Below are 22,759 nucleotides of genomic sequence, written 5' to 3'. Positions count from 1 at the left end.
TTTTTCCCCTTTTTTCTTTTTCTGTAAACAACCTTTTTCCCACAGAGAATACATATTAATAGGATAGATAGAAAACAAACTTTATTCCTGCCTCCTTTGACCCAGGTGGAGAAGAAGGGCAAAAAGAAGAACAAATTGGGGTTACAGTTTCTTACCTTGTCAGGCAAGTGGGGTGGGCAAGAGGACTGAACTTGTTCTAATAACTTGGGGGTCTTTCTCTTTATCTGCTTAGGGGAGGACTAGCTCTTCCAACATCTGGTCTTTGATGTGTAACTGTCGTGGCAGGCACCATTGCGTGCCTCCCAGTCCTGGTTGACTAAAGCTGCCCCTGAGCAGGGGCCCCTAAGAAAAGTGATTAATTGAGCCAGTTCTTGCTCATCAGGAGCAGTAGGCGTACGTGTATTACGTGTATTAGATTGCCTCAGCTCAGATAATCCCATCCGTCCTTTCAAAATATAAACCTCCCCATTCCCCAGGAAGGAATCATCCCAGAGCTCTATCAGGACCCTTGGTGAGTGTGAACGTATATTCAGAATAAAAGAAGTGTCAGTTTTGAACAAGTTTGACAAAGTCTGCTAATTGGAATATATGGCCCCTGGAATTGTCTTTTTTTCTCCTGTACATTACTGAATATCGCTATTAAATTCTTGCTCTTGACTACCTTTCCTACACATCATGCAAATAGGGCTGATTGCTGATAGACAAACTACAGTTAATTTTTGTGTATTGACTTTGAATCCAAGAACCTGGCTTAACTCCTGTGTTCTGGCAGTTTGTATGTACATTCTTTTGGATCTTCTATGCACCTAATTACATCATTTGTGAATAATGACAGTTTTATTTCTTCCTTCCCATCTTTTGCCTTTTTTCTTCATTTTACGTTATTCAGGACCTCCAGCAAAACGTTGAAAGGAGTGGTGGTGGCATCCTTGTCTCATTTCTAGTAACTGAATAATGCACCATTAACTGTGTCTGTGGAAAGTTTTTTGTAGATACTGCTTATCAAACTAAAGATATTCCCTTCCATTTCTAGTTGACTAAGAATTTTTATTAGGAATGAGTATTAGATTTTATCAACTGCTTCTCCTTATCAAGATGATCCTGTGATTTTTTTTTTTTCCTTTCTGTTACTGGAATAAGTTTTATTGATTAGCAGTGTTACAACATACATTTCTTTGTATATTTATTTTGGATGTTCAGAATTCTTAAGATGATTTTTAATGATTTCATGAGAATGGCTGCTTGTTGCTCAGAATATGGTTTTTTTTTTTTAATAATTTTGTCTTCCCTTAAACATTAACTATCACATTTATCCAACATCCTTAATGTGTCTTTCTTCAGGAGAAATGTCAGATGGGGTCAGTAAGTCAGTTCACAAGGTCTTTGCTTCCATGCTTGGAGAGAATGAAGATGACGAAGAGGAAGAGGAAGAAGAGGAGGAGGAGGAAGAAGAAACACCTGAGCAACCCACTGCGGGCGACGTATTTGTGCTGGAGATGGTCCTCAATCGTGAGACCAAGAAAATGATGAAAGTAAACACTTCCTTTAGTATTTATAAATGGAATGAAAATGTGACATAGTAATTGAAAAAGAAATCTTTAAATTATACATATATTTAGAAAGAATTCAAACTGTGAGGAAGGAAATATGAGACAACTGTTCCTGGTTTCTTATGTTTAATCTTAGAGATTTTTTTTTTTTTTAATCTTAGAGATTTTGTACTGTGGTTTTGCTATTAAAAGGTCCATATTATATCTTGATATATAGTTTTAAAAGATTTTTTTAAAAAGATTTTATTTATTTATTTGACAGACGGAAATCACAAGTAGGCAGAGAGGCAGGCACGGGGTGTGGGGGGGGGGAGCAGGCTCCCCGCCAAGCAGAGAGCCCGATGTGGGGCTCGATCCCAGGACCCCGAGACCATGACCTGAACTGAAGGCAGAGGCTTTAACCCACTGAGCCACCCAGGTGCCCCATAGTTTTTAAAGACTTATTTATTAGAGCAGGGGTGGAGGAGTTGGGGAGTGGGGAGGGAGAGGATCCTGAGCGGACTCCTCACTGGGCACAGAGCCCCCCATGGGGCTCCCTCTCATGGCCAATCCTGAGAACATGACCTGAGCCGAAAGTAAGGGTCAGACACCTAACTGACTTAGCCATCCAGGTACGCCAATATAACTTGATTTTTTTTTTTTAACCAAGTTTATTCTAAGTAGATAAATTTGAAGGAAGGAGGATCTGCAGTAGGTTATATTAATAAAAGAAGCTTCCTGGCACATAAATCCATTTTGCAGCATCAGGTTCTACATTTGTAATTATTCTAATTAGTAATTAGTGATTCCTGACCACATTGGTTTTTGTTTTTTTCATATATTTTTACTGTGCTTTGAACTTTCTACTGTAGGAAGTTTGTTTTTGTTTTTTTTACTTTAGTTTTCTGAATTACTCCTTTTGGGAGACTATTTTAGACTAATTTCCCGAGATTAATTTTCGACTTCTTCCTGCAGTGCAGACTTTCATGTTAATGAGTCAGCACTGTAGTCATTCATTCCTTAGTTTTCAGTTTAGAATGTTGAGAAGTCTTAAAGGGAAATTTCATTTTCATTATCTTCTGCATTTATTAATTTAGCTGGAATTGAAATCTAAAATATCACTATATTTTAGCTAAATGTCATTTAATTCTTATACAGGAGAAAAGGCCTCGAAGTAAACTTCCCAGAGCCCTGAGGGGTCTCATGGGTGAAGCCAACATTCGCTTTGCACGAGGAGAGCGTGAGGAGGCGATATTGATGTGCATGGAAATCATAAGACAAGGTGGGTTTTGTGGGGATTATGGGTAATAGCAGTTTAGTAGTGTGACTTTTAAAACAAATGGAGGACCACTTCACTGTACTGCTTGGAAAATACGTTCAGAAGCTTGGAGGTGATTGTCGTACCAGCAGTATGCCACTTTCACATTGAGTAGAAGTCATTACCAAGAAAACGAAAATCCGAATATGACTCAATGAAATATTAATATTTATTGAACTCAACCAGGCTTCTTTTTTGTTTTTGTTTTTTAATGTTACATTTTGGGGTTTTAGACTTCTGTAGCATTAGTCTTTTTTAAATATGGCAAGCCCATGTTAAAACCACTTAAAAAGTGTTTTTTTTTTTTTTCTTTCACTTTCCAGATTAGGCAGAGCTAGATTATTTTAATCTACTTTTAAAAGACACAACTTATACTTACCATCTTTCTTTAATTTGCAAATCTTGGGCATATTGAAGGATATATTCATAAGTGACTTTCTGACTAATCACTTACATTTATTATTTTGGTTTCCTGATGTGCTGCCAAATAATGCCCTGCATAGTGACTTAGGTAGTTGTAATACAGTGAACTCTTAATTATCTTTTCAATATTTTGGCATTTCCTTTTATCTGGATAAGGGTCCTTTTAGAAGTCTTTTTTCCCTTTGTTAATTTTATTTTTCTCATCATGATAAATGTGCTCTTTAATCCCCGTCCCCTGTTTCCCCCATCCCTCCACCTACCTCCCATGTGGCAGCCATGTTTGTTTTCTATAGTTAAGAGTCTGTTCTTGGTTTGTCTCTCTTTTTTCTTTCTTTGCTTATGTTTTGTTTTGTTTGTTTTGTTTCTTAAATTCAACGTATGAATGAAATCATAATGGTATTTGTCTTTTTCTTTCTTCACTTAACATTATACTCTTTTGCTCTATCCATGTTGTTGCAAATGGCAAGATTTCATTCTTTTTTATGGCTGAATAATATTCCATCATATATTTATCTTATGTCTTCTTTATCCATTCACCTAGCAATGAACACTTGGGTTGCTTCTTTAGTTTGGGTAGTAAAAATAATGCTGCTGTAAACATTGGGATGTTTTTGTATTTTTTGGGTAAATACCCAGTAGTACAATTACTGGGTCGTAGGGTAGTTTTTAATTTTTTTATGTTAAACTGTCTTCCCCATACTGTCTTCCCAGGTGGCTGCACCAGTTTGCATACCCACCAACAGTACATGAGGGTTTCTTTTTCTCCACAACCTTGCCAACACTTGTTTCTTGTGTTTCAGATTTTAGCCATTCTGACAGGTGTGAGGTGATACCTCATTGAGTTTTTTGCTTTCTGTTTCCCTGATGATGAGTGATGTTGAGCATCTTTTTATGTGTCTGTGCCCATCTGGAAGTCTTCCTTGGAGAAATGTCTGTTGTGCCTTCTGCCCATTTTTAAGTTGGATTATTTGTTTTTTTGGTATTGAGTTGTATCAGTTCTCTGTATGTTTTAGATACTAACCCTTTATTAGATATGTGATTTGCAAATATCTTCTCCTGTTCACTAGGTTGCCTTTTTTTTTTTTTAATTTTTAATTAATTATTTATTTATTTTTTATTTTTAAAATATTTTATTTATTTATTTGACAGAGAGAGACCACAAGTAGACAGAGAGGCAGGCAGAGAGAGAGAGAGAGGGAAGCAGGCTCCCCGCTGAGCGGAGAGCCCGACGCGGGACTCGATCCCAGGACCCTGAGATCATGACCCGAGCTGAAGGCAGCGGCTTAACCCACTGAGCCACCCAGGCACCCCGCCTTTTTTTTTTTTTAAAGATTTTATTTATTTATTTGATAGAGATCACAAGTAGATAGAGAGGCAGGCAGAGAGAGAGAGAGAGGGAAGCAGGCTCCCTGCCGAGCAGAGAGCCCGATGCAGGACTCGATCCCAGGACCCTGAGATCATGACCTGAGCCGAAGGCAGTGGCTTAACCCGCTGAGCCACCCAGGCGCCCACTAGGTTGCCTTTTATTTAGTTCTGTTGTTTCCTTTGCAGTGCAGAAACTTTTTATTTATTTATTTATTTTTTTAAAGATTTTATTTATTTATTTGACAGACAGAGATCACAAGTAGGCAGAGAGGCAGGCAGAGAGAGAGGAGGAAGCAGGCTCCCTGTGGAGCAGAGAGCCCGATGGGGGGCTCGATCCCAGAATCCTGGGATCATGACCTGAGCCGAAGGCAGAGGCTTTAACCCACTGAGCCACCCAGGCGCCCCGAAACTTTTTATTTTGATGAAGTCCCAGTAGTTTGCTTTTGCTTTTATTTTCCTTGCCTTAGGAGACATGTCTAGAAAAATGTTACAACTGATGTCAGAGACATTTTTTTAAAAGATGTATTTATTTGAGAGAGTTGAGTGAGTGCATGAGTGGGGGGGAGGGGCAGACTCCCCTCTGAGCAGGGAGCCCAATGCAGGACTCAGTCCTGGGACCCTGGGATTATGACCTGAGCCAAAGACAGACACTTGACTGAGCCACCCAGGCGCCCAGGGAACATAGGCATTTTAACAACATTATTTCTTCCAATCCATGAGCATGGAGTTATCTTTTCATTTCCTTGCAATGTCTTGAATTTCTTTAATCAGTGTTTTATAGTTTTCACAATACAGGTCTTTCACCTCTTTGATTAAGTTTATTCCTAAATACTTTATTGTTTTTGGTGTAATTGTAAATGGGATTCTTTTGTTTCTTTGTTTCCTTGTTTCCTTCCTTCCTTCCTTCCTTCCTTCCATCCATCCATCCTTCCTTTCTTCCTTCCTTCCTTCCTCCTTTTCTTTCTTTCTAGTAATCTCTACACCCAGCATCAGGCTTGAACTCATGACTCAGATCTGGAGCTGCATGCTTTACCAACTAAGCCAGCCGTGTGCCCCTTGAATGGTTTTCTTAATTTCACTTTCTGCTGCTTCATTAGTAGTGTATAGGAATGTGACAGATTGCTGTACATTGATATTGTATCCTGTGACTTTACTGAACTCATTTATCAATTCTAGTAATTCTTTGGTAGAGTCTTTAGGGTTTTCTATATATAGTATCATGTCATTTGCAGATAATGAGAGTTTTACTTCTTCCCTACCAATTTGGATGCATTTTATTTCATTATGTTGTTTGATTGCTGTGGCGAGGACTTCTAGTACTGTATTGACTAAAAGCAATGAGAGTGGACATTGTTATCTTGTTTCTGACCTTAAGGTAAAAGCTCTCAGTTTTTCACCATTGAGTTATGCTGTTGGCTGTGGGTTTTTCTTACAAGGCCTTTATTATGTTGAGGTATGTGCTCTCTAGACCTACTTTACAGAGGGTTTTTTTAAAAATCAGGAGTTGATGTTGTACTTTGTCAAATACTTTTTCTGCATTATTGAAATGATCATGTGGTTTTCATCCTTTATCTTTTTTTATTTTCTTTTTTTCCCCTTTTTTTTTCATCCTTTATCCTGTTGATCTCATGTATCTTGTTGATTGTTTTTGCAAATAGGGACCCACCCTTGCATCCTGGGAATAATGTCCCTAGATCATGGTGTATGGTTTTTAATGTGTTGTTGGATTTGGTTTGCTAATACATTGTTGAGGATATTTGCATCTGTATTTGTGAGAGATGTAGGGGTGTGGTTCTTTTTTTTTTTTTTTTTTTTTTTTTGGTGGTGTCTTTATCTGGTTTTGGCATCAGGGTGATAACTCATAGAGTGGATTTGGAAGTTTTTCTTTCTCTTTTTTGTTTTGGAATGGTGTGAGAAGAATAGGTATTAACTCTTTAAACGTTTGTAGAATTTGCTTGTGAGGCTGTCTAGTCCTTGACTTTTGTTTTTTTGGAGTTTTTGGTAACTGCTTCAATTTCATTGCTGCTAATTGGTTGTTCAAATTTTGTTTCTTCCTGCTTCAGTGTTGGTAGGTTGTATGTTTCGAGGAATTTATCCATTCCTTTAAGTTGTCTAGTTTGTTGGCATATAGGTTTTCTAATATTCTGTTATAGTTGTTTGTATTTCTGTGGTGGTGGTGTTACTTTTCCTCTTTCATTTATGACTTTATTTGCATCCTCTTTTTTTTTCTTTGGTGAGCCTTACTAAAGGTTTATCAATTTTATTGATCCTTTCAAAGAACTATCTTCTATTCTGAACTATTTATCTGTTCTGTTTTTTTCTTTTTTTAGTTTCTATATCATTTATTTCTGCGCTAATCTTTTTTTTTTTTTTCAAGATTTTATTGTTAAATAATCTCTGCACCCACTGTGGGGCTCAAACTCGGAACCCTCAGGTCGGTAATTGCATGCTCTACCCACTGAGCCAGCCAGGCGCCCCTCTGCTCTAATCTTTATTATTTCCTTCCTTTTGCTGGGTGTGGGTTTTATTTGTTCTTTTTCTGGCTCCTTTAGTTATAAGGTTAGGTTACTTGAGATTTTTCTTGCTTCTGACAGGCTAGCCTGTATTGCTATAAACTTTCCTCTTAACAACCACTTTTGCTGCATCCCAGAGATTTTGGACCAGTGTAGTTTATTTTCATTTGTTTCCATGTAGTTTTTTATTTCTTCTTTGATTTCTTGATTGACCCATTCATTGTTTAGTAGCATGTTATTTAACCTCATGTATTTATACTCTTTCCAGATTTTTCCTTACGGTTGATTTCTAGTTTCATAGCATTGTGGTCAGAAAAGCAGTGTGGTATGACTTTGATTTTTTTGAATTTGTTGAGAATTGGTTTGTGGCCTAATATCTGATCTGTTCTGGAGAATGTTCCATGTGCACTTGAAAAGAATATGTATTCTATTTTAGTATGGAATGTTCTGAATATGTCTTTTTAATCCATCTGGTTGAGGGTGTCATTCAAAACCACTCTTTCTTTATTGATTTTCTGTTTGGATGATCTGTCTATTGATGTAAGTGGAGTGTTAAAGTCCTCTACTATTATTGTATTACTGTTACTTCTTTATGTTTGTTATTAACTGTTTTATGAATTTGGGTTCTCCCATGTTAGGCGCATAAATATTTACAATTGTTTTTTTCTCTTGTTGGATTGGGCCCTTTATTATTATACAGTGTATTCTTTGTCTGTTATTATAATCTTTGTTTTATTTTATATTATTTTATTTTTATTTTTTTAAAGATTTTGTTTTTTAAAGTAATGCTTATACCCAATTTGGACCTTGAACTTAAAACCCCAAGATCATGAGTTGCAGGCTCTACCGACTGAGTAGGTGCTTCACTGTCTTTGTTTCTTTGTTTTATATTTAGAGAGGGAGAGCCTGCATGGAAGGGAGGGGGAGAGAGAGAGGGAGAGAGAGTCTTAAGCAGACTCCCTGCTCAGCACAGAGTCTCACGTGGGGCTTGATCTCACAACCCTGAGATCATGACCTGAGCTGAAACCAAGAGTTGGCCATTTAACTGACTGTACTACCCAGGCCTCCCTCCACAGTCAGTGTTTTAACATGTGTTTGTCCAATATAAGTATTGCTCTCCTGGCTTTCTTTTGACTTCCCATTTGCGTGATAAATGTTTTTCCATCTCCTCGCTTTGAATCTGCAGGTGTCTTTCAATCCAAAATGAGTTTCTTACAGTGAGCATATAGATGGTCTTATTTTTTTGATCCATCTGTCATCCTCTTGTCTTTTGCTTAGAACATTTAGTCTATTGGGCGCCTGGGTGGCTCTGTGGGTTAAGCCTCTGCCTTTGGCTCGGGTCATGATCTCAGGGTCCTGGGATTGAGTCCCATATCGGGCTCTCTGCTTGGCAGGGAGCCTGCTTCCTCCTCTCTCTCTGCCTGCCTCTCTGCCTACTTGTGATCTTTCTCTGTCAAATAAATAAATAAAATCTTTAAAAAAAAAATTAGTCTATTTACATTAAAAATAATGATAGATAAGTATTTCTTGCTCTTTTGTTACTTGTTTTCTGGTTGTTTCTGTAGATTTGCTCTGATCCTTTCTTTTGCTCTCTTTCATGGTTTGTTGGCTTTCTTTAATGCTATCCTTTGGCACTTGGCCAGCTCAGTTGGTAGAGCATGCAACTCTTGATGTTGGAGTCAGGAGTTCAAGCCCCATGTAGGGTGTAGAGCTTACTTTAAAAAAAAAATGTTTTTCTTAGATTACTCATTAGGATAATTTGAGGTCACTGCTTTTTCTTTTCTACTCCATCAGAAACAAGCTTAACCAAACTTTTCCTTGAGGAGATTTTGTTTGGTTCCTACTTTCCAATATTACCTGTTCCTTTATTCCAGTTTGTAATTGTTTATTTTTAATAATTATCTTTGATTTTAAGCCCTTGTGATCTTCGAACTTCATTTCAGAAACATTTCAGAAATGTAGATTAACTATTCACTTTGATATCCTCCGTTTAGGTGCAGGCTAGCTATCCTTAGTCCATTCATCCATACACCTGTGTTGTTGGGTCATGAAGATGAAATAAACACGGATGTGATGGTGTTCTTTGGGATGAACTTGCTGAGTTATTGAGCCGCGTTTAGTCTTAGCAAATGAGGATTTTCACAAGGGGTGCATGGTGGAGAGTAGAGTTTTTCATGAAGTTGCACTTTGCTCAGAGACAGTAATGCCAAAACACTAATCGTATATGAACATGAAGTACAGCAAATTTAATCTGTTTATTCTTAAATCTGTTAAGTAGTTTGTATAATTCTGCTAGAGTGTTTTAAAGAGTAAATATTAAAAAAAGATCCATAGTTTGAACATGGGATTGACATCAACTCATGCCTCTTTCTTCAGCCAATAGAATTTGTTTTTTTTATTCCTTATAGCTCCTCTGGCTTATGAACCATTTTCTACTCTTGCTATGATATATGAGGACCAAGGTGACATGGAAAAATCTCTTCAATTTGAGTTGATTGCTGCACATTTAAATCCTAGTGACACCGAAGAATGGGTTAGATTGGCAGAAATGTCTCTGGAGCAAGACAATATTAAGCAGGCTATTTTTTGCTACACGAAAGGTAATTAAAATGTTTTTCTTATTTTGTTTGCTATAATGTTATATAATAGATATTTTCATAATTGTACTTGCTACCCTGGGGTGATGTTAGCTGAAGTATAGTTATTCCTTACATTCTGGCGTCCCAAAGGTAAGTATTTGGGGTCTCTCTGCTTTCATGTTTATCAGCAACTTTATGCTGTGACCCAGTACCGCACAGGAGTCGGTAGAAGAACAGTACTTTCGATTTCCTGCTGAGATCGTCGTTGGTTCTGAGCTATTCCTTGAGGGTTAACGTCACATTAGAGTGACCAAATGAAGATTAACATAGAGATTCAGATTCTGTGTGGTCTTAGACTAGACCTAGTTAAGAGTTCCTGTGAAAGTAGATTTGTTCCAGAATAACCCCCTTGGGTCTATTAGAGTGTTTGTTAAATTTTCTGAAAAGGGGATTGGTCATACCTAGGTGTCATGAACCCCTTTTTGTGGTAAATCTGTAATTCTTTTTTTTCTTTTTAGCTCTTAAATATGAACCTACTAATGTCCGTTATCTGTGGGAGCGATCAAGCCTTTATGAACAGATGGGAGATCATAAGACGGCAATGGATGGCTATAGGCGCATTTTAAATCTCTTGTCTCCGTCTGATGGAGAACGGTTTATGCAGTTGGCTAGAGATATGGCAAAGTAAGTTTGGAGTATATTTAGATGCTCCTATTAATCATCTTATTTTACAAATCACATATTTGAAGTAAATATATTTTTATTTTTTATTGAGGTTCAAAGAAGTGTTTTATTTAACTTATTTTTGTACTGTGCTTAAATATAGAGGGTTTTTTGTTTGTTTTTGTACTTTTCTGTTTTCAAGTCAGCTGTGTGGTTACTTAGAAACATTTGTATATATAGTTGCCTTCAGGTGTTCAGAAGCTTAATAATGGGGCATGTTCTAAAAGGATGGTTAGGTTGCCAGTTTTCCATAACTTAGTTGAAGTTAAGTACATTTGCGGTTATATTATTTTATATTGTTGTAAATGTGCTAATGAAATGTTTGTGATATGGGTTTTTTTAATAATCATTTATCTTTAGTCTGTACTAGAATAACATTTTAAGACAAAAAATGTTCTTTGTAGTTGACACATGCTACTGGGTGTGGTATATATTTCATTCTAAAATATTGTGTACTACTGCATTTACCTCTCCACTATGCTATACATCAAAGCAGAGCATGAAACATTTGGCTGAATAATGTCTTGTCATAAGCTCTCTATCTAGGGATATTAGTTCTATAGTATTTAAGTCTAGAATCAGTCATCTTCATCTGGATGTCTTGGGGTTAACCCTGTTAACCTTGTGGCCATTGTCATGAAGATGCTTAGCTGTGGAATCACTCCCTGTTACCACAAGGATGGGTTATGTAAGAATACTAGAGGCATTTTTAAGTAACGTGTTGAAGCAGGGCAACCCAAGGTGATCCTCGGATGTATGTAATGAGCACTGAGGAGTTTTTTTAGTCACATCTCTAGCTGTCACGTGATTAGCCCACTAAGCCTCTATTTTATGAACTATTAGTTGACTGTGCTAATAAATTTGTTTTCTATTTATATTATTTATAATATATTTTTGGGAGAGGGTGAGGATGAATAGTTTTGCCACTGCCGTAGAGGTCCTTTCTACACGGAATTATGTTACCATAACTTCAGTTTATTAGGATTTCTCTCAGATGCGACTTTTCTTTCAGAAATATTTATTAAATGCTAGGCAGAATATAAAACACCAGGAGATCCAGTTTTGAATGGGTTTTAATTTTCATTTCCCTGTGGAGCTTACATTCTAGTTGAGGGAGATAAGCAATAAACAAAAACAACCAAATATATAATATGTCAGATGTTGATAAGGGATATGAAGAAAAATGAAACAGAGAAGGGATAGGAAGCTGACGTATAGGGGTATGTTATTTTATTTTATTTTTTTAATTATTTATTTGACAGACAGAGATCATAAGTAGGCAGAGAGAGAGGAGGAAGCAGGCTCCCTGCCAAGCAGAGAGCCCGATGTGGGGCTTGATCCCAGGACCCTGGGATCATGACCTGAGCCGAGGGCAGAGGCTTTAACCCACTGAGCCACCCAGGCGCCCAGGGGTATGTTATTTTAAATAGGGTGATTAGAGAAGGGCTCAGTTCCCTGTGTTAGGATCGCAATAACCTGAAAGTAAACTGAAGGAAGTATGGGAGCAGATATTTAGGGAAGAGTGTCACAGGCACAGTAAGCGGCAAGTGCAGAAGTGTGCTCTGGGAACAAGCTGAAGGTTTAAGGGAACATAGCAGGAGCTGGGATCAGAGAGGCATCAGGAAAAGGTCACTTGGCCCTTTCAGGCCATTGTAAGTGCTTTGGGTTTTGCCCTGAATGAGTTTGGAAGTCATTGGAAGGTTTTGAGACGAGTAGGTATAATTTGACGTAAACTTTAAATCAGGGGGCGCCTGGGTGTCTCAGCCATTAAGCATCTTCCTTTGGCTCAGGTCATGTGGGATTGAGCCCTGCTTGGGCTGTCTGCTCAGCAGGAAGCCTGCTTCTCCCTCTTCTACTTCCCTGCTGTGTTCCCTCCCTTGCTGTTTCTGTCTCTGTCTCTGTCTCTCTGTGTCAATTAATTAAATAAATAAACAAATAAATAAGTAAATATTTTTAGAAAAATCAAAACCAAAAACCCCTTTACATCCATTCTGTTATTTTGAGGATAGTGTGAGGAGTGGTAGGGCAGAAGCCAAGAGACCAGTTAGGAAATTACTGCAACAGTCTATGAAAGGGATGGTGGTTGTTTGGTGCAGGAGGTGGTGAGAAGTACTCAGATTCTGGATGCATTTTGAAGGCTGAGCTCTCAGGGTTTTCTGATATGAAATGGTGTTTGTGTGTGGGTTGGGGTGAGGGAGAGAGACACACACAGACAGATAAGGGAATCGTTCTGAGGACTAAACCCTGAGGTCCTGCAGTGTTTAAAAGTCAGGAAGATGAGGAGGAAACAGCAGGGAAACTGAAAGGAGATGGACAGTGAAGAAGGAGGAAATGAAGAGAGTGTGATACTCTAGAAATACTGAAGAAAGCACTTCAAGGAGGAGGGATGACCATCTTTGTGAAGTAGTCCTTGTAGAGCGTGTGAAATAAGGACTGAGTGTTCACATTGGAGATGGGGTGGGAGTTCCTGGGGGATAGGCAGCTCTTTGGAGAAATTTATAAGAGGAGCAGAGAAATGGGGAGATAATTGGTATGGGTTGTAGGGGTAAGAGAGAACTTTTAAGTTGGGAAAAATTACAGTGTATTTGTATTCGGTTGGTATAATCCACAGTTGAGAAACACGTTGAAGATTAATGAGAGAAGGGACGATTGCTTGAGTGAAGTCCTTGAGTAGGTTGGAGGGAATGGGATCTAGTGGGGGTTTGCCCTTGTAAGTGGAGAAGGTAGAAGATACGGCCCTGGGTGTGTGCAAGTAGGACAGCAGGTCGGGAATATGTGAGATGTTATGATCTGGTTCTCTTCGTAAACTGAAAAGGTTGTCAGCTGAGAGTGAGGATCAGAGCGTTTTGGAGGTTTGAAGAGAAAGGAGAAGGTGAGAAGTAGTTGTCGGGTCCTTGGAGCCTTGCTGCAGCATTTGCATCTCCTGGGAGCTTGTATTTGTAGAATCTCTGCTCTGTCCCAGCTCTACTGAACCAGAATATGCCTGTGTACAAGATCCTCACTTTGCATGCATGTTCAGCTTTGCAGAGTACTGGGCAGGGTAACTGGTAACATTGCTGGGCCCGCTTGAGGCTTCTGGTCGTTAATTTAGAGTCAGTGCGGTCGGCATGGTCGGCTGGAGAGGTAGGTGGTGGTGCAGAGCAGGCATATTTGAGGTAACAAGGGTTGGGGTTTTATCACGTGATTTTATCAGAAGGGAGAGAGGGCAGAAGAAGTGAGGAGATGTGCAAGGGAGTAGTTAGAATGTTGGTCTGCGGAGGAGGAGGAAAGTGAGGGCAGGAAGCAGCAGGACGGTGGAACAGGTAGACGAGTGCTTTCTAGATTCCACTGAGGTGGAAGAGTTCTTGGACTCAGGTGATGGGGGAACGAGCCGGAATGACACGAGATGCTTGGCATGATGACATTGTCATACTGGTGTTTGCCGTTTTTTTCTGTGTTGGCTGTGATTATGATTTTAAAGAAAAGTTTTTCTCTTCCCCAATTTTAAGAAAATGAAAATCGTAGGTAATAGTTAGATGGTCTAAGCAAAGATGAGAGTTTTTTATAATCTGAATGAAATAAATATTCATCCGTTTTGTCATTTATTATTTTAGGAGTTATTATGAAGCCAATGATGTTACTTCAGCTATTAACATAATTGAAGAAGCTTTCTCAAAACATCAGGGCCTTGTCTCCATGGAAGATATTAACATAGCAGCCGAGCTATACATTTCTAACAAGCATTATGACAAAGCTTTGGAGGTAGGAAATTGTAATAGATTTTGGACACATTTCTGCATTTTAGAAATTCTTACAAATGGATAATTCCTCACTTTAGTTATATATATTAAGCTACTTATATACTAAATTATCTATTTAAAGTCTGTATTGAAACAGATTTCTAGATTCTGTGGTAGTTGCAAATGAAATATAACTTGTAGTTATATGATAAAATCTCTCTCCATTATCCCAGATGCCAGATATGTCTGTACTTGAGGGTAGCAGGACTCAGCAGCCAGACTAATTGCTATGATTCAGTTCCTAAGGTATTGGGAAAAGTAGTTTGGTTTGATATGGATGAATTCTATATCTTTATTTAAGCCTTAGTTCATATGATATAAAAATGTTAATATATCACAGTAGTTTCTTATTTTAAAGAGATTACTGTTGCTTTTTGTAGTCCATTTATATGTTATAAGAATTATTTGAACTAACTATATGAATCTTTGCATTGTAAAAAGGTTTTCTATGTGTAACTCTTGTATCATTTCCTTTTTTCTCTATTCTTTTAGGTAATTACAGATTTTTCTGGAATTGTGCTGGAAAAAAATACAGAAGAAGGACCTTCTGAGGAGAATAAAGGTTGTAGTTTTCTCTGCATAGGGTAGTGCACGTAATCCTCTCTGGTTTATAATGTGGCACTTTGAAACTGATAGTTGTTCTCATAGCAGGTTTTCCCAGAAGCATTTTTTTCCTCATAGAGATTTCGTATCTTTTTCTTGTGAATATTTACTTACAAGAAATCTACTTGAAAAATTCTTTTCAGTCCCTTTTTATTTCTCAGTACATCCATTTGAACATGGCATTTCTTATTTTCTGGGGTCTTTTTAGTGACGTGAAAAAAGAATGGATTACCGAACAGCATATCAGAAGCCTTTAGATCTAAAGCAATTTAATTTTCAAAAAAGGCAAAATACTCTCATTAAAAAATTTCTTCTTCAAACTTAAGCATTCGTATTAAAGTAGAAACTAATGTGATTGCTGTCCATTGTTTGAAAACTTAAAATACACAGTTAGGGGTCTAGCTGGAGAGTCTCACCGGAGGTATGGCTTGCAGCGTCGCCTTCAGTCCTCTTCCTCATCCCTGCTCTTTCCTTTGTATCACACCCATTCACTGTCCTGTGAAAATACTAGTGTGCAGGACCCGATCCGAGGTTGTAGCAAAATTGAACTCTGTGGGCAGAGTAGACGTCCCTGTTCTTGTATGAAAATTCCTGTGTAATATCTTCCTTCTGCCTCTACCCCATGAGACTTTTGGTGGGGGGGGGGGGGGGAAGGGGGGAGGCACTTGGTACTTGAGTACTGCCCGCTTCAGAATAGAGCTATTCTGGCCTGTCATGGTGCCTACAGATTCCGTCATCATATAATCCTTTGGGTTAAGGCATAAGTATGCAAAATCAAAAAGGCGTTGCTGTGCTAATTCATAGAGAGCAAAGCCCCAGATGAGACATGGGACAGACAAATATTGAAGAGGAAAGTTGTTAGAGAATGAAAAGCCCAGTTTTTGAAAAGAGTTTCTTGTAAGGTCCTATGCTAGGTGTTTGGGGAATATGCAGATGAATATGATATTTCCTGCCCACAGGGAGGGAAAGTGGGGTTCAAATGAAGTATATACAGTTTAATTATAGGAGGAGTAGTGTGATAATTTCTGTAATAAACTTGACATTATGGGAAAATAGAGAAGAGCAATATACTAAGATCAGAGAAGGTTTCTAGAAGCATAATTTAAGTAAACCCCCGGGCAGAAGTGCATTTCAGACTGAGGTTACAGGGTGTGAGAGCACTACTTGGTACAGATAGGATTAGATAGGGTGCTTTGGCTGAGGATCTTGAGTGTTACGGGTGCTGTGAATGAGTAGATTGGAGTACAGCTCTAGTACAGCGGAGTAGAAATTGCAATGCCATGAAAGCAGGAATTAGGGCATCTGAAAAACTGCCAGTTTTGATAGTTTTCTTGGACCTGATCTATCCTAGAACTAAGTCTCAAATTATTTTGCAGCTGTGTTTTCTGTTTGGAATCTTTCATCCCAAAAGTTAAATTCCTGTTGAAAATTATTGCTGTCCATTGTTTTGAAAATATTAAGGAAAAAGTTATGTTCGGGTTTTAATTATAGATACATTAGTCCTTTTGTTGTTTAATATCTTTTGCTGTGTTTCATAGATCTACCCCTCCTTCCTTCTTTCCTTACTGACAGACAGAAGGAAGTGTAAAAACCTAGCAATAGAGTTGGTCAAATTAGATTGACTATGGAATCCTTTGTCCTGAATGAAGTAATTGAGACCTTACATAGAAGGTGTAGTCGCTTCACTTGTCCTACCTCCTCAGCTTGCATATAGAACTGCTCCTTGTCTGTCTGTCTAATCCAAAGCTGGTGAGAATGTTACCTGCAGTATACCTGATGGTGTGCCCATAGATATCACGGTGAAGTTGATGGTCTGCCTCGTACATCTCAACATCCTCGAACCACTTAATGTAAGTAACGTTAAGATCTGCACTTCAGATACTTCGGATCAAATCTGCATTATTTCCTTTGACAGGAAATTGTAAGAAATTAAGTTTACCCCAAATTTCACATTTTTCAATAACCAGGGAGTCACCATAAGCGTTAATCATTTGTGTGTGAAGATCTTATAAAAATAAAAGCTGAACGGGGCTTGCAGTAATTTTTCTTTTTAATGAGAACAATCCAGAGATCAGACCTTGAGATTGGGCTTTGTAGACGGTTGGTAAATTCTGACAGCTCTTCTCTTCTGCCAACTTTGGACTAATTATTTCATTGAATAAAAAAAGCTATTGGGCATTTACTTGGCAGACCTTAAGATAAGGTATTGAAAACAGTATACAGATCCCTGCCGTCGTGGAGCTGTTGTTCTAATGGGATGAAACAGATCATAAAATAAGTATGTAAAATAGGGGGTTGAGTTGGAGATAAATACTCTGGAAGAAAATCAAGCAGAAGAGAGAGAATACTGGGGTAGGAGGAGTTGCAGTTGTACACAGGGTGGTCAGGAAAGGCCACTCTGGAAAGGACATTTGAGTAATGACAGAGTGTCTGCAAACGCAGAGGCCCTGAGGCTTGGGTGTGTTTGACTTGGCGGAGGAAGAGCACAGTGGGTCAGTGTCGGCTCCTACCTGCCTGCTCACAGCAGGCTTCAGAAGTAATGTGTTAACGAGTGAATGATGGCAGTATGAGGTCTTTTTCATAGAGGTACAGAAATGAATAGGAGAATGGTTATTTAAAGTTGTTTTCATTAAGCCTTGCTCCTTTTAGGCTTGCTCGGGTAACTGATAGGTATGTAAAAAGAGAAGTGTACACAGATACGCATATTTGTAATGAAAGTTTGACTTTAGCCTTTTATTTTGGGGTGCAGCCTCTCTTGACAACACTAGTGGAACAGAATCCCGAAGATATGGGAGACCTCTATCTAGATGTTGCCGAAGCGTTTTTGGATGTCGGTGAATATAGCTCTGCGCTTCCCCTCCTTAGTGCGCTGGTTTGCTCTGAAAGATACAACCTTGCCGTGGTTTGGCTCCGGCATGCAGGTAATAATTTTTTGTGGGATGGAGAAGTTTAATCATATAACCAGGCAAGAACTTACTTTCCCAAGATGGTAATAATTATTTTAAAATATTAATGTCTTGGTGAAAGTGAACGTTTGTGGTTTCAGGGCAGTTTCTGAAAATCAGGTTTTTTTGTTTGCTTATTTTGTGAGTATAGTTGACATACAGTGTTACATTAGTTTCAGGTGTGCGACATAGTGACTCAGTAATCCTACGAATGTTGGTATTGTCAGTTGTCTTGGTACGCCACTACCTGATTTCACGCACACTAATGCTTTGGAAGAGTGATTCATTTAATGGTACCAGCATGAAGTAGGACTAACATGTCTGTCTGAAAAAATACCTTGTACGTGTCTTTTACCTGTCTTAACCATAGGCTCCGATTTCTAGTAATAGATTGTCCGACTTGGGGTGCAGTCTAATTTCCAAGAGCTTTAATGAATTTATATTAAATATGTTATTTTGAGGAAAAACTTAATGTATTTTGAGTGTTCTTTGAGCTGAAGATATGCTCAAGATTGGGTTTTATGTATCTTCATTTTATTGCATCTAAATGTATAATAATCTGAAAAAAGAAGAAAAAATAAAAACAACTAAGTTTCTTAAATGTATGAAAGCCAAAAAATACTCTAATGGGATTTTATATTGAATCCACATAAAAGATGCATTAAAATTTGAGTAGTCTTTGTCTAGAATACTACATGATGGCAGAAAGTTCTAATAGTTCTTAAAATATTACATAATGGCCGAAGGTACTCTATAGCTAGAGAAGCATTGATTGATAATCTGGGTTGAGACATATCACAGATAGGAAATTGCAGAAAACGCTTAGAGATAACTCTTTACCATTTGGATGACTGAACATGAATACAGATGTGATACCATCATAAAAACTACAGTATTTGTGGTATTTGAATTTTGAAGACATGAGTAAGGAGTTGGAGTTCTTATTGCCTGTTATCAAAGTTTAACCTGAGGATGATACTCAGCAGAGAGTTGAGAAATTGGAGATTTAAGAAAGCAATTGGAGGCAAAAGTAGCATTTTAGGAGGTAATTGCAGTGAAAAAGGAATGAGAAAAAAGCCCGAGATTAGTGTTGTCACTATTACAGTGGCGAGTTCAACTGATGGGACTTAATGATTAATTGACATAAAATTTGAGGAATAGAGCCCAGTGATCCCCTTCTGAGAACTTACCCTGAGGAAATAATTGAGTATGACAGGGGATAGTTTATATTGGGGGACATGGAACCTAGGAGCCTGGCAAGTAACAAAGTGAGTAAAGTAGGTAAGTAAAGAGGCTCAGGGTAGTGGGGAGAACTGGAGAATCCTCTCTAAAGGATGCTGCTGCTGTTTCTCAAATCCATATTTTTCAAAAAGAATCCAGTAACTTGGGAGTTCATAAAAATCCCAGTTTTAAAAAATGTAGACCGTGTATTGTTTTTAACAGCACTGTGGCTTAAAAAACGGATCTGTGGGCTAGATTGGCTTGCCAGTTTTTAAACTACGGCTTACATACATGAAAATGTTTACTGCAGTGTTATTTATTAAAGTAAACATTTGGAAATAACCCAAATACCAGATAATATGGTAGAATAAATAATCAGTTGAATGTTGTAAACATTCAGAATGGTAAGGAAGATGTGGAAAGTGTTGAAGCGTAATGCTAAGTGAATAAAGCGGAACTCCAAAGTGTGTATCTATGTTGTTTGTATCCTTGTAGCTGTTTGGATTTAGTTAGAGAAATCGATAGATTGATCAGTCAATAGATGGAGATTAGACGGGTTAGTTGTTTTAAAGTACTAGAAGTAAGCATTTCATTTTGTTACAATTATTTTTTTACTGCTGTAAAGTTTGTTTTAAGTGGAAAAATAATCTTGGCAAGCTTACAGATCTGTAGATCATATTTATGCTTTATTTTAACATCATCTTAGAATGTTTAAAGGCCTTAGGCTATATGGAACGTGCTGCGGAAAGCTATGGCAAAGTGGTTGATCTGGCCCCCCTTCATTTGGATGCAAGAATTTCACTTTCCACCCTTCAGCAGCAGCTGGGTCGTCCTGAGAAAGCTCTGGAAGCTCTGGAACCCATGTATGATCCAGATACTTTAGCACAAGATGCAAATGCTGCGCAGCAGGTAGGCTCTGTCACATAAAAGAAAGTTTTTCTTGGTAGATTATATTTTTGAACTTTCTCCTCCATTAAAGATGTCTCTACAGCGTATATCCAAAAAGTTTATTTTAGTATATTAAATTCAGCATATTTTTTTTAAGATTTTATTTATTTATTTGACAGAGAGAGAGACACAGGGAGAGAGGGAACACAAGCAGGGGAAGTGAAAGAGGAAGAAGCAGGCCTCCAGCTGAGTGGGAAACCCAATGCGGGGCTCGATCCCAGGACCCTGGGATACGACCAAAGCTGAAGGAAGATTTCCAACAGCTGAGCCACCCAGGTGCCCCTCAGCATTTTTGAAAAGTGATTTTGAATCTTAAGTTTCAGCCTCTTGTTAGACATTATAAATTACAGTATCTAAAATATTGGATTTTTAAGTTGTGAAAGATCATAAAGCAAATGTTCTTAAGGTTTGATTCCTAAAATAAAACTTTTCTGTGCAAACAAAAGAACTTGTAGAAAGGAAACTTGTCACATTCATTATCATGTGCTCATTTATTTAGGAACTGAAGTTATTGCTTCATCGTTCTACTCTGCTGTTTTCTCAAGGCAAAATGTGTGGTTATGTGGACACCTTACTTACCATGTTAGCCATGCTTTTAAAGGTGGGTAATGGTCTTTCGGTACATTAGCTCTGTTGACTTTTTAAATGTTTCAAATTTGATTTAAACATAGATTATAGCTGTTAAACTTATTTTTTAAAGATTTTATTTATTTATTTGACAGAGATAACAAGTAGGCAGAGAGGCAGGCAAAGAGAGAGAGAGGAAGCAGGCTCCCTGCTGAGCAGAGAGTCTGAAGTGGGGCTCGATCCCAGGGCTCAGGACCCTGAGATCATGACCCGAGCTGAAGGCAGAGGCTTAACCCACTGAGCCATCCAGGCGCCCCAGTATAGCTGTTAAACTTTTGAAAATGAAAGTCAGATATAGACAGAAGACTTTGAAGTTAATTGTATGTACAGTTGACCTTTGAACAACATGGGAATTAGGGACACCAACCCTAACGTACTTGGAAATCCATGTATAACTTTTGACTTCCTAAAAACTTAGCTACTGATAGCCTACAGTTAAGTGGAAGCTTTACTGATAACGTGAACAGCTGATTAACATATATTTTGTAGGTTGTATGTATTATCTATACATACAAGAAAGGAAGATGGAGAAAAAAATGCTAAAAAATGTTAAGAAAATTAGGAGGAAGAGAAAATACATTTACAGTACTATACTATAAAAAATTCATGTATAAATGAACCTGTACAGTTCAAACCTGTGTTGTTCAAGGGTCGACTGTAATTGAAACTTCTACATGAAAGCGTAAACTTAACTGTGGAGTAAGTGAAATAAAATCTTTGCTAGTACCTATCTACAAAAGTGAGAACCATAGAATAATCAGATATTGGCCTTCTAGACACCACCATGTGCCAGAATTATTTGCTTTACAAAAATGTTTTCCACATGTGACATTTCTGAGTCTAGTGTTTTTGTTGGGAAGTAGTTTGTGTTTGTGTGTTTGTGCGTAAGAATTTATGTAACTTCTTTTTCCCTACTAAGCTGTGATCTACATTCCTCTGGTAGGAAGAAAAAAATAAACCTATTCATTCTCTTTTAGGTGTTTAAATGCACAATAATTTGGCCTTTTTTTTTCCTACTAAAGATTACAGGCACATCTGCAATACTTGTGTCCCACAGATTGTCTTTTTCTTTCCTTTATTTCCCTTTAAGATCTTATTTATTTCAAAGAGAGAAAAAGCGAGCATGTGAACCGAGGGAGAGGGACTCTGCACCAAGGACATGCTCAGTGTGGGGCTCAGTTCCAGGACTGAGATCATGACCAGAGCCGAAGTCAGACGCTTAACTGGCTGAGCCGCCCAGTCACACCACCACCTCAATAGATTTTCTTTCTTTCTTTATTTTTTTTAAAGATTTATTTATTTGGCAGATAGAGATTACAAGTAGGCAGAGCGGCAGGCAGAGAGAGAGAGAGAGGAGGAAGCAGGCTCCCAGCTAAGCAGAGAGCCTGATGCCGGGCTCGATCCCAGGACCCTGGGATCATGACCTGAGCTGAAGGCAGAGGCTTTAACCCACTGAGCCACCCAGGTGCCCCCCTCAATAGATTTTCTTTAAAAAGTTGTATGACCTGAGCGCCTGGCTGGCTCAGTTGCCAGAGTTTGCAACTCTTGATCTTGGGGTTGTGAGTTTGAGCCCTGCATTAGGTATGGAGATTACTTAGAAATAAAATATTAGGGGCGCCTGGATGGCTCAGTGGGTTAAAGCCTCTGCCTTCAGCTCAGGTCATGATCCCGGGGTCCTGGGATCAAGCCCCGCATCGGGCTCTCTGCTCTGCATGGAGCCTGCTTCCTCCTCACTCTCTGCCTGCCTCTCTGCCTGGTTGTGATTTCTCTCTGTCAAATAAATAAAATATTTAAAAAAAATATTAAAAAGAAATAATATGACTAAAAAAATCTCAAATTATTATCTTTAATTCAGGTAGCAATGAATAGAGCCCAAGTTTGTTTGATATCTAGTTCCAAATCTGGAGAGAGGCATCTCTACCTTATTAAAGTTTCAAGAGACAAAATATCAGACAACAGTGACCAAGAGACAGCAAATTGTGATGCAAAAGGTAATTCTTTCATTTGCTTTATTACATAAAATACTCCTGAACTATCACCTGGTAGTAATCTAATTGAAAATATACCCTTTTCAAGTAAAATTTTCTAATCCAGATTCCTTAAGTATAATAAACTCAGTTGATGTTGAGAAAGAAAAGAAAGGTTATGTAAATACTTTAACTTTTGAAAATTGAAAGGAAAACATC

The 22,759-nt window shown here is 38.2% G+C and overlaps 1 protein-coding gene across 1 annotated transcript in view; it reads left to right on the top strand.

Moving 5' to 3' along the window:
* Positions 1 to 22,759, top strand: part of GTF3C3 (general transcription factor IIIC subunit 3) — a 36,896-nt gene that overhangs the window by 2,486 nt on the left and 11,651 nt on the right. The window contains exons 3-13 of the mRNA XM_046019257.1: positions 1,342 to 1,532; positions 2,688 to 2,811; positions 9,557 to 9,748; positions 10,246 to 10,411; positions 14,044 to 14,191; positions 14,722 to 14,791; positions 16,579 to 16,682; positions 17,582 to 17,753; positions 19,705 to 19,907; positions 20,446 to 20,547; positions 22,429 to 22,564. Of these exons, the coding sequence (XP_045875213.1) occupies positions 1,342 to 1,532; positions 2,688 to 2,811; positions 9,557 to 9,748; positions 10,246 to 10,411; positions 14,044 to 14,191; positions 14,722 to 14,791; positions 16,579 to 16,682; positions 17,582 to 17,753; positions 19,705 to 19,907; positions 20,446 to 20,547; positions 22,429 to 22,564 (1,608 nt within the window). The remainder of the gene's footprint in view (positions 1 to 1,341; positions 1,533 to 2,687; positions 2,812 to 9,556; positions 9,749 to 10,245; positions 10,412 to 14,043; positions 14,192 to 14,721; positions 14,792 to 16,578; positions 16,683 to 17,581; positions 17,754 to 19,704; positions 19,908 to 20,445; positions 20,548 to 22,428; positions 22,565 to 22,759) is intronic.

The sequence above is a fragment of the Meles meles genome, chromosome 9, assembly GCF_922984935.1.
Source record: "Meles meles chromosome 9, mMelMel3.1 paternal haplotype, whole genome shotgun sequence".
NCBI lineage: Eukaryota > Metazoa > Chordata > Mammalia > Carnivora > Mustelidae > Meles > Meles meles.
The sequence above is the reverse complement of the archived record's forward strand: the minus strand, read 5'-3'. Positions and strand labels throughout refer to the sequence as shown.